The sequence below is a fragment of the Phalaenopsis equestris genome, unplaced genomic scaffold (genome assembly GCF_001263595.1).
Source record: "Phalaenopsis equestris unplaced genomic scaffold, ASM126359v1 Scaffold000002, whole genome shotgun sequence".
NCBI lineage: Eukaryota > Viridiplantae > Streptophyta > Magnoliopsida > Asparagales > Orchidaceae > Phalaenopsis > Phalaenopsis equestris.
This window is the reverse complement of record NW_018164444.1, coordinates 74,454,458-74,466,097: the sequence shown is the minus strand read 5'-3', so window position 1 is coordinate 74,466,097 and position 11,640 is coordinate 74,454,458. Positions and strand designations below refer to the sequence as shown.

Below are 11,640 nucleotides of genomic sequence, written 5' to 3'. Positions count from 1 at the left end.
AACTTATATTATATAAATATATAATATCTATATTAGTATATTATTAATATGGTATAATATATTGTTATTATTAATTTATTATATATAATAATTTTTAAATTTTAATTTTTAAAATTATCTTAAATTTTTTATATATAATTATTTTAAATTATTTTATATTCGAACAATAATGATTCGAACACGAACGAACACATCACTGTTCGTGTTTGGTTCGTTTAACTAATCAAACGAAAAAAATTTGTTCACGTTCGTCTCCTTTACTTATCGAACGAATCAAACACGAACTCATTGACGAATCGAAAACGAGCTGTTCGCGAACAACGAGCTTTTTTGACAGCCCTATTAATAACTATCTTTTCAATATTTATGTCTAATAATTTGATATAGATGTCATCAAAGTTAGAGCAGTGAATTTAGCGCGAAGATTGTTAATCGCTTGAAAATTGTTTTGAATTTTGGCTTAGATTGAGATCAGATTGAAATAAACAAAAAGTCTGTTGTGAGCTGAAATTATGGATCGAATGTTTTTTGAGCCTATTTCAAGATGATTTCGAGTCATATGACTCAAATTGACTCAAGATTGGCTCATAGTAAAAAATTTATTATATTACTAAGTAAAATTTATTATAAGGAGTTGCAAGCCAATTTCGAGTTGAAACGGATCCAAATACCTCTGTTTGAGTTAGTTTCAATTATGAGTCTGATTTGAGTTGAAATTGATCCTAATAATTCAAAATGAGGTAGCTTGTTTCAATTTCGAGTTGGATTGAGCTCGATTGAATTTTGAGCTTGCTTGGCTCGAAATCTGCTACAATGAGCCATGAGCCGATTTTGAGTCGCATTAATCCTATTCGAGCTGATTTCGAGTTGGGTGGCTCGAAGTCGGACTGTTAATAGCTATAGTCATATGTGGTATTATTGGCTATTTTTTCCATCATAAAATACATGCAAAAAGTACCCCTTAATGTGTAAATTTTGAAGCACATGATTTTCTTCTCATAATTTTCTTTTTTTTTAAAGGACTTTTTTATAGCTTGTATGGTTTATTTGGGATCACTTTTATTTTTATTTTTATTTTTTAAAAAAATGTTTGTTTGGTATTTTCTTACATTTTTTATTTTTAGTAATAAATTAATATATTTTTGAAAATATTCAAAAAAATTCTTAGACATTTGTGGTGTGTAATAATAACTATATGGTAATTGAATATGTTTAAAATAAAAAAATAAACAAAAATTAAAATAAAATACAAAATAATCCTAAGTAGCCACTGATTAAATTTTAGAGTTTATTATATAAAAATCTTCTAAGTTGCTATTTATAATCGATCACCTACTTTTATCTATACTCATATTTTTCATTTTTATCAAATTCTAAATAGTTTAATTGTGGCACCTTTAAATACATTGGTTCAGTAGTTCAAAATAAATCACCCGGGTGGTGATTTAAATATATTTTATTTTATTATAAATAAGTACATTATTAATAGATAATATATTAAATATTATTATTTACTTTATACATTAGAAAATATTAAAATTAGTTTTTTCATTAATTAAAAGATTTGAATTAATTTTTAAGTAATTAAAAAAATAAAATAAGTTAATATAGTAACATATTATTGTTTTAGCATTGTACGAGAATTCAACACACACACACAAATGAAAGAGAAAAAAACTGTGACGATTCTAGAATTTTTACGTGAAATACCGAGAAAGGAAAAAAACATAGGACATGACCTAGCTGTGAAAATTCACTATTGATTGATGATTACAGAGATCCCTTGTCCCACAGACGAGAAAGGGTAAGTATATTTTTAAGATTACAACGTCAACTGTCGACGTCTGATTGGTGTTGATTGATGACGGTTTGCAAAGATCGACGGAAGTCGGCGGTGGTCGGCGGTGATGCTAGGCTGCAACTCCTCCTCAAACCCTCAGGCTTTATCTAAGCTTCAGCCCCCCACATAAGAGGGGATGTACTATTTATAGTGTTCTGGGTGCAATTAATGCAGGAATATGAATCATTTTGATCGGACGGTCTGGAGAGCTTCTTTCAATAAACGGAGATTAATGGACATTTGGGTGTCTTAATGATGCAAGAATTAAGTGAACTTGAGCTCATTGGATTGTTCTTGTCGAGACGCTCAATTCAACTATGAGCTCGCTAGATTCGACATTTGTTTGACATTCCAAATGTGTTTGGAAATCCTCCAAGAGTAGTTTAATGATTTGATCTGGGCTGGATCTGACTCGGATTAAATTAGTTTTTATATCCTTGGGTCCCTTTCATCGAGTCGGTCAGTTTAACCATAAGTTTACTAAAATCAAAGTTCTGAATGATTCTTAATTGAAGTTTTAACGTTCATTGCCCAAAAATGTTGCCTCGAGATTAGTGATTGATGATGAAAATTTGTTGGTGGCGTATCAAAGATATTATGTAAATTACATCTAAATTTTATTGCAATCAAATAACATAAATAAAAATAATAAATCAGTTATTAAATAAAGAAAAATTATCTCTCGACGTTAAATTATAATGTATTGCTATTAATTTATCCCAAATATTAAAAAAAAAATGTAAAAAGTTATGTTGAATCGGTTTAAAATTAGTTAATTTTCTTAAATATATAAAACTATATTATTAAAAAATATTTTTCAATTTAAAATAAATAAAAATAACCCCAACTAAATAAGATCCCCAAATTTTGCCGTCTTTTTAGTTTTTTCCTGCACAATTCATTTCCTAAACATCATTCCATAAAAATTTCATATATATATATATATCTTTTTCTTTTTTTCCTTTCTGCCAAGTTTTAGAACATTAATATCTTTTGAGCAAAAAGGTTTTCTGTGCAGACTCCTCACCGAGCTCTACGTGCGGTGCAGGGTATTCCTGAATTATTTTCAGATTATTTCTGCGTTATTTTCAATAATCTCGAAATAACCCAAAAATAACCGAAAAATAAATACCACGGGTTATTTCTAGGTTATTTCGGAATTATTAAAAATAACCCAGAAATAACCTGAAAATAACTCAAGAATACTCTGCACCGCACGTAGAGGTACGTCAGGTGTCCGAATAGAAAATGCAGCCCCTTTTGAGGTCATGGGTATGACCTTATATAGAGAGTAAAAATTGGGCTAGATATGATATTTAAGTAGTCTCAACTTAGACATGATCATAACTAAATAAATTCTCTACATCGATGATGATATTGTTAACAACAATGTCTCCAAATCTTACCATAAATATATTAAAAAAAAATCTACTAATTATTATCTTGATTTTATCCATATTAGAGGATTAATACAACAGTGCCACTTGCACAAATCTATGACATCATTCCTCTTAAGGATGTCCATCATTTCATCTTTGTAAGCAGTGTCATACATGTGTGAATCACTTTCAGTGATTATGTGCTTCCATTTTTGCATGAGTTTTACATGTGTTTCATGAGTACATTGCATGTTGTGTGGATTTTTTGTCATTACTATGATTAGATAATGCTCATTTTCATATGCAACACCAAATATTTACTTACATTAACACCTGATTGTCTCAATCAATTCAAAATTTTGCATGAATGAGTATTAAAAATAGGGATTTTATATAAATATATATTATATTTTATCTGTTTGATATATAAATACATTATTATTATTTGATATTTATGTAAGTCACCAAAACTAAGTTATTGTAAAGAAAATTTGATAATGATTTAAATTTAATAAGATTAAAATAATAATAATATGAATATCTCTCTATAAATATAAGTTTCAACGTGTGTACAAACTTATATAAGGAAATTTTTTTTTTATATTTCAGATAAATAATAGTACAATTCATCTATCGGTGCTACATTAATATAAGTTCATATTTCAGTATTAATTTTAAAAATAATATGATTACCTAATAGACAGCAATTCTTTTATCTCAAGTATGTCTCTTCATAACCTCAAAATAAAGTTCCTTAATGAGTCACCTAGTTTTTGTGCTATTTTTTAAAAGCTTATGAATTCTTTTAAGGGTATTCTAAGTTAGAAAATTGAGTGACAAATTATTTTTGAATTTAATGAATGTTGTGTTTAACTCGAGTGGAATGTAAAAAAATCATCTAACGGAAAAATCTTTGGAGAGTTTTAGGAATAACTAGCACTTTAAACTTTATTAATGTAATGTAGATTAGTCTAACCTTGATATAAGTTCAAATGGAAACTTTTAAACTTGGTAGGAGGCTGACATTTGGTAGCCTATCTACAGTTATGGTCGTTCTACTCTACTAGCCCTTCAATTTGACAAGATTTAGGGAATGACACTTTTGCTTTAGAATTTTGATAGTTGGTTTTGTCAAGGGATAATAAAGCTTTTACCTCTTTCTTCAATAAGTAATTAAGTCTATAGATTACTCAGGCAATTGCACTTTTTCTGCAATCATTAAGATATTCTATATGATTTCTTAACTTTTTTTATCAAACTTTCCTCTTTTAGTTCATTATCTAGCTATCATAAAGTCTTGGTTCTCCATATTTACAAAATAATTTTAAAAAAAGTGTTTCTCTAGTTGACATTTTCTATGGATCTCTATATGTCTATTTTGTCTTATAGCATAAATCAAACTCATTGCAATTTTTTGGATGTTGGATCCTAATATAGCTATTCTTAGATTATGCTACACATAGAGGAAAAGGAGTAGATATAGAGAAAAGCTGAGAATAGGGAAGCAAAAAATCTACATAGGATTGCCTAAATGTGGTTTTCCATGCAACCTCCTATTTATAGGCAATAAAAGAAAATTAAATACTATAATAATGGTTACAAAATATGGTATACACAAAAAAAGATACAAAGTACAAGCGACATATGATAAAGTGAGAAGCACACATATTTTGGTAGATGATTATTAGCTTGATAAAAATTTGTTGATTTCTTTGTAGAAGCTTCCAAATAACCTTTTGTGCTCGTATGATTATTTTTTTTAAATTGATCATATGAGCTCAAAGTAAATTTAATGAGATCATGAACTTTATGGGTGATCCTGATCCTCTTAATTAGTTGATGAGTCTACCTTGATCATGGTGGGTAAATATCTTGAAATTTATGAGTTCATGTAAACCCTACAACTATGCTTATCTTAAGTTGAGCTATTTCTTTCCCTTAGGATCTAACTAACAGGTCCATCCTAAACTTGATCTTGCAAGTCTGTCTAAGGACTACATAAGTGAGTGCATTTTTTTGCCTTTAATTAGGGCAAGTTTGCCATCTTGTATACATAATGGTGTGATGTATTGATGATATGATAACTACTTCATAATAAAAAAAGAAACAATGACAACAAAAATGATAACAAATTATGAGGCCTATCAAATAATATTGGCGGTCAAGTATAATCTTACTAGTGCAAATCAATATAAAGAAAAAAAAAAGAAAACCAAGAGCATATTGGTGAGGTATAAAGTTTGACTTATAAGGCCAACTTATATAATGTTATTTTATTTCATGTAAAGTAATTTGAAGTTTTTTTGCACTATTTTACGATTCTTTGTACTATTTTATGATATTTTACATTTTTATCTTTTTTTTTTCTTACATCACTTAGTATGATTAAACCACATCAATCATACTTACCATTTAATGACATGAAAGAGAAATAATGTAATAGTATTTGATGCCAATTACAAAAAATCTCACCAATAAACATTTTAATATAAATTAGACATATTTATATTAATACAAACACTTAACATTAATGAAAGAAATTCACATAAAAATAAAGAGCTTTATCAATTGCTTTGATCCATAAGAATATAATGCTCATAACTTTACAATTCACTTTGTTATGGCCTTCGTTGCACTGCATTCTTCTCTCCATTGAAGGCCTAATATATGTAAATTTGCGCATGTGTGTGAATTATATATATATGGACAATCACTCGTCAACTTTACTGGCCAAAGTCATCATGATCATATTTTCTTATTTATTTGGAATTTCTTAAGTGTTCTTATTGTAGTAATGCTTTTAACCATGCTTCCAAAATATATATTGTACAAAAACTATTGTAATTAACATTATACTTATAAGCTACATCTAATGCTTATTTGTAAGGGAGACATCTGAAATCATTCTTTTTATATGTGTATATCGTCTCACCTAAATCAATGCCAAAGTCATCATGATAATTAATAACTTGGTGACTCATTTAAAAGTTGACTCTAAACTTAAAAAATCATTAGAAGTTAAGCAATATTTTTAATTACAACAATTAATTTTAAATTTTATTATGAAATGATTGCAAATAAGTCCCATTACTCATTTTCAAATTTGATGTTATCGTATTTGGGATTAAATTAGAGTAACATCTAACGAACTAATCCAAGATTAAATATCCAATAAATCATAAATGAATTTGTTGATGATGTTTGGACCTAGCATTCAAAGGGATAGTTTGTTATGATAAATGACTAGTAAACTCAATTTTATATGGGTGTGCCAATTTTATTCCACACAAGTTCCATGTGAATTTTTTTTTTTTTTTAAGTGAATCAAACATGCCAAATCATTTTCTTTGATTGCACATTGCATTAAAAATTTTCTTCGCATTGTTTAATTCACTGGGAATATATAATGTTTAGGGCTGTCAAAAAAAGTTTGCTGTTCGCGAATAGTTCGTGTTCGGCTCGTCGGGGAGTCTGTGTTCGATTCGTTCGATAAGCAAACGAGACGAGCACAAACAATTTTTTTTCTTTCAGTTTATAAATGAACCAAACAAGAACAGTCATTCGTTCGATCGTGTTCGAATCGTTATTGTTCGAAATATAAAATAATTTAAAATAATTATATATAAAAAATTTATCATATTTGAAAAATAATTATGTACTCGAAGAACTTATCATACTTTTAAAAAATTAAATCCTATAAATAATTAATTTGATTTTCAGGTTCACCTCTTAGTTTATATTACATTTTATAATTTCGTATTTATCTTCCGGTTTTTCTCTTAGCTTAAATCTTCTCATATTTTATTAGATTTATTTAGTTTCTTTGAATGAAACCTAGTTTTTTTTGAGTGAAATCTCACATATTGCCTCTAGATCTGACATTTTTATGGATGAGATATGATATTTTGGTTTTATTGTGAGCTGTGTTTCGGCTATTTTACATTTGTGCTGTGATTTATACATGTTTAAACATTAATTTCATATAGGTTTAAGCTTTTGAAAGATTCCGAACAATTAGAACAAATCGAACAAATTTGTAAGATTTCAAACAATTCAAATAATTCGAATAATTCGAGCAATTTGAACATTTCAAACATTTCAAATACTTTTCAAACAAATCAAACCGAACACGAATAGTAATTTCACGAACAATTTCAAACACGAGTTTATTTCAAACACAAATAATTTCAAACACACCATTCAAACAAACCAAACACGTTCTTTTACACCCCTAATAATGTTTGTGTTAACTTTGCTAAGTTAACATTTCATTTTTTTTAATTTGATCAGATTTAATAATTAAAACTACTAAAAATTAAAATTAATCAAGAATTAAGGCTCAAAAAGGCCTGCTTGGAGGCCAAGGAAAGAAGCACGCCCGACATCGAGTACCAGCAAACCGATCGCCTGCATTCCTACTCTCTTCCCCGAAAACCCCTCGCATGTGCCTCCCCACCCTCTCTCTGGTTTCGTCCATGACCATCGCCTTCGTCACCGAAGCCTCGCGATGCAGTCGTAATTGAAGCTAGCTGGGAACGCAACCACGGGATCACGGCTTACAGAGACCCGAAACTCCATTTTTTTCCTCCTCTCCTACCCGGAAACATTAAGGAAGGTAACTTCACGTCTCATTTTTTTTCGTGCGAAGCGTCCACTGATTCATGGGATTTAAGGCCGAAATCTTTGAAATCCGGATTTATCAAATCCGAGGCTTTTTTTTGTCCGAAATGAGCGTCTGGGAAGATTTAGGTTAAATCCAGCTTAAATCATGCTCTAAATCCGTTACCTTATATTGCATATCGTCCCCATTTCTTCGTTCCATCTATCGGTCTAGATCAGTTTTCTCATGCTCTTCTCCTCCTCTTCTTCTCAACCCTTCACCAACTTTTTCAAACCCTAAACTGTTGTTCATGCAGTGAACCTACCACACTCAGCAAAGACTAAAGATCAAAGATGTCCCGCCGATATGACAGCCGGACGACGATCTTCTCCCCGGAGGGACGACTCTACCAGGTGGAATACGCCATGGAAGCCATCGGCAACGCCGGCTCGGCGATCGGTATACTTGGTACCGACGGCGTAGTCCTTGTTGGAGAGAAGAAGGTCACCTCTAAGCTTCTCCAGACCTCCAAATCTACCGAGAAAATGTATAAGATTGACGATCATCTGGCATGTGCAGTCGCCGGTATCATGTCTGACGCCAACATCCTGATCAACACCGCGCGCGTTCAGGCCCAGCGCTACACTTTCGCATACCAGGAGCCCATGCCAGTTGAACAGCTCGTGCAGTCCCTTTGTGACACCAAGCAGGGTTACACCCAGTTTGGCGGGCTCCGCCCTTTCGGGGTCTCCTTCCTCTTCGCTGGCTGGGACTCCAACTTCGGCTTTCAGCTCTATATGAGTGATCCCAGTGGGAATTACAGTGGTTGGAAGGCCGCTGCCATTGGGGCCAACAACCAGGCTGCACAGTCCATGCTGAAGCAGGACTATAAGGAGGATATTGGTAGAGAGGAGGCAGTCCAGCTTGCGCTCAAGGTGCTTAGCAAGACTATGGATAGTACCAGTCTTACAGCGGAGAAGCTTGAGCTAGCGGAGATTTTCTTGCTTCCTTCAGGAGAGGTGAAGTACCAGGTTTGTTCTCCAGAAGGGCTCACCAAGCTGCTTGTGAAATCTGGAGTCACCCAGCAACCTTCGGAGTCTGCTTAGCATGGTATGCTGTTAATAGGCTGCGTCATATTGAGTAGCTATTTAGCCCTTCAAAACTGCTAAAATATGGACTTATTTTAGGTATTGTTTGATTAGAAGGCTAACATAATGATCAGTATTTCCAAGTTTTAAAACTTGTATTTATAATTTTCAGTTCTATAAATGTGATTTTCCTGTGCTTGTAGGTTTTATAAAAAAATAGGATTCCCCTTCCTATTTTTCTTGTGGGAAAATTGAGTTTCTTACCTGAGGAACTACTCATTGCTTTACAATGGATCATTTACAGATTGGTATACTAGTAAATCATGAGAATTGCAAAAACATTCCTACTTAATAGACATTCAGGAAAATACTATTCATAACATTTTATGGTTTGCTGCTTCATGTTCTTGTTGATTCCGATACAACACGAACACATTGATGTACCGTTTGAGTAAATAGGCAGGAATTGGAGTTCTTTTATCATACATTTCAGCATTATGACTTATTTATGCAGATATGTTTGATTATGCACCTTCTGATATCCTTAAAGACTTGTAGCCTCATTCCTTTCCATTAGAAATATAATGGAACTGATTGATACATGAATCTCCTGCTGGACATTGATCTAGAATGTTGATCACAGTAGAAAAGTGGTAAATGAAATGAGAAACTTGATTACAAGGAGCAAAAAGAAACAAAAACTTTGAATAGAGTTTTAAAATATGAATGTTCTGAATTTTATGACCTAACTATTTCCAAAAGTTAAAAATTGGCTCCTAACTCAGCCATGATTTGCTACCTTGTAAACATAATGAATTGTGCAATTTAACCATCCAACTAGATCCAGAGTCTTCCTAACTATATAGAATTTATCCCAATGGCACATTCCTAGATCAATAAATGACTGTAGAATCAAACTTGTGTCCCCTCAGTTATAATTTGATGAAGGTAAGCCTTTATGCAAAATTCCAAGCCATCCAGAGCCGGAGCCAAAATTTTATGTAGCAGAGGCACAAATTAACTAATTAAAAAATTTTAGAAGGTACAGAAATCATATGTTTTAGTGAAAAACATGATTAAAAACTATAGATGTATTATAAATTAAAAGATGCTAAAGTTTTAGTGGGGCACATGCCCCCCCCCCCCCCCCCCCTCTTAAATCCACAACTAAAGCCATCATTCCCATAAGTTTAGCTTGTAATGCTATCATAGGATCTAGAAAGTAATAAAAAAGAACTTGATCCTAAGGATTCTCAAAAGTTCATCACATGCAACGTACCAATAACTAACTTAAAACAGGTATCAGAGTTAAGTTTAGCAAAATCAGCCATACTTTGTCTACCTACTGATTTCACCGATCCATCTTTCTTTGTAGTTTTATTTGCATGAATGCACTTTTGCAAACTCCAAGTCACCTTTGCCTATTTTATCCGAATCAACATTGCCTTTGTAAGAAAAAAAATTTCTTTATAGGTTCTAGCCAAAATTGGAATTCATGAAAAGTCCAACCCACTTAATTTGATGCTATTTCTCGAGCTCATTCAAACCAAAAACAGCATTACTAGGATTTGGAATGTCCATCTGATTGATGTTTGTGAACAACTCATGTCTTGCTCATTTATTGGATCATGTTCGGCTCATTCATCAACTTCAAAGCATGCACAACATTTTAGCTCACTTTTTTAATGATTTGAACACAAACAAAGCTTCATATATTTGTATTCAGATTGTTAAAATTTCAGTTAGATATATATAACTAAATATGAAATATATTTATGTATTATGGAGAAAATAATGCAAAAATTAAATCATAGTTCTTTGGGTGTATTTATTTTTGAGTGCTGCCATTGTATGATGAGGTGTTGAATTTAACTCCGCCTCTTTTTTTTGTGTATTTATATAAATACTGCATCATGCTTATGTATTTGCATTTTTAGCACCTAAACTTTGATCTTTACTTGCATAAAACTTTTAATGTCACAATGGAATCAAAATATCTGCCAAAAAGGTGTATTTCACTCTAAAAAAGTTAATAGTTGCGGTATTTTTTATCTGATGTTAAAGATTTGATTTTTGTAAATATCGAAGTCCATATCCTAAATATATATGTACATAAGAATCATAATATGCATGTAAATCCTCCTTTTTAGTTAGAAGATTTACCTACATGCACTCAATTCCTATGTATTTATATATCTAACACCCAAACTTCAATTTTTACACATTTAACTATGCATGAAAAGTTGTGTTTCACTTTTTAAAAGTTAAAATGATGTTGTTTTATATGTGATATGAAAGATTTTGGTGGTATACGTGTAAGAAGTAAAACTTAGGTGTTAGATATATATATATATATATATATATACATAGGAATTGTGTGGTATGTATGTAAATCTTGACTTTTTTTTTGGAAGGGAGATTGATAAATCTTAAATTATGTGTAGGGATGTTAATGATCCTATTTCGAGCTGGCCTAGCTGATCAAAATCGGTTTGAAAAAACAAGGAAAAATCAAATATTAATGGGCACGAACCTAACAATAATAGTAACAAAATTGAACAAGCATAGCTTGTACAAAGCTCCATTTTGTGTGGCTACACCCCTAACTTGGATAATCACTTTAACTTGTCCTTTTGGTGGTATACGTGTAAGAAGTAAAACTTTGGTGTTATATATATATATACATATATATATATATATATATATATATATATACATACATACATATATATA

General features: G+C 31.2%; 1 protein-coding gene across 1 annotated transcript in view; it reads left to right on the top strand.

Moving 5' to 3' along the window:
- The first annotated feature begins 7,567 nt into the window (after positions 1-7,567).
- LOC110031541 (proteasome subunit alpha type-4) overlaps positions 7,568-11,640 on the top strand; it is a 21,802-nt gene continuing 17,729 nt past the window's right edge. The window contains exons 1-2 of the mRNA XM_020734793.1: positions 7,568-7,834; positions 8,136-8,929. Of these exons, the coding sequence (XP_020590452.1) occupies positions 8,173-8,925 (753 nt within the window). The 5' untranslated portion in view covers positions 7,568-7,834; positions 8,136-8,172 and the 3' untranslated portion in view covers positions 8,926-8,929. The remainder of the gene's footprint in view (positions 7,835-8,135; positions 8,930-11,640) is intronic.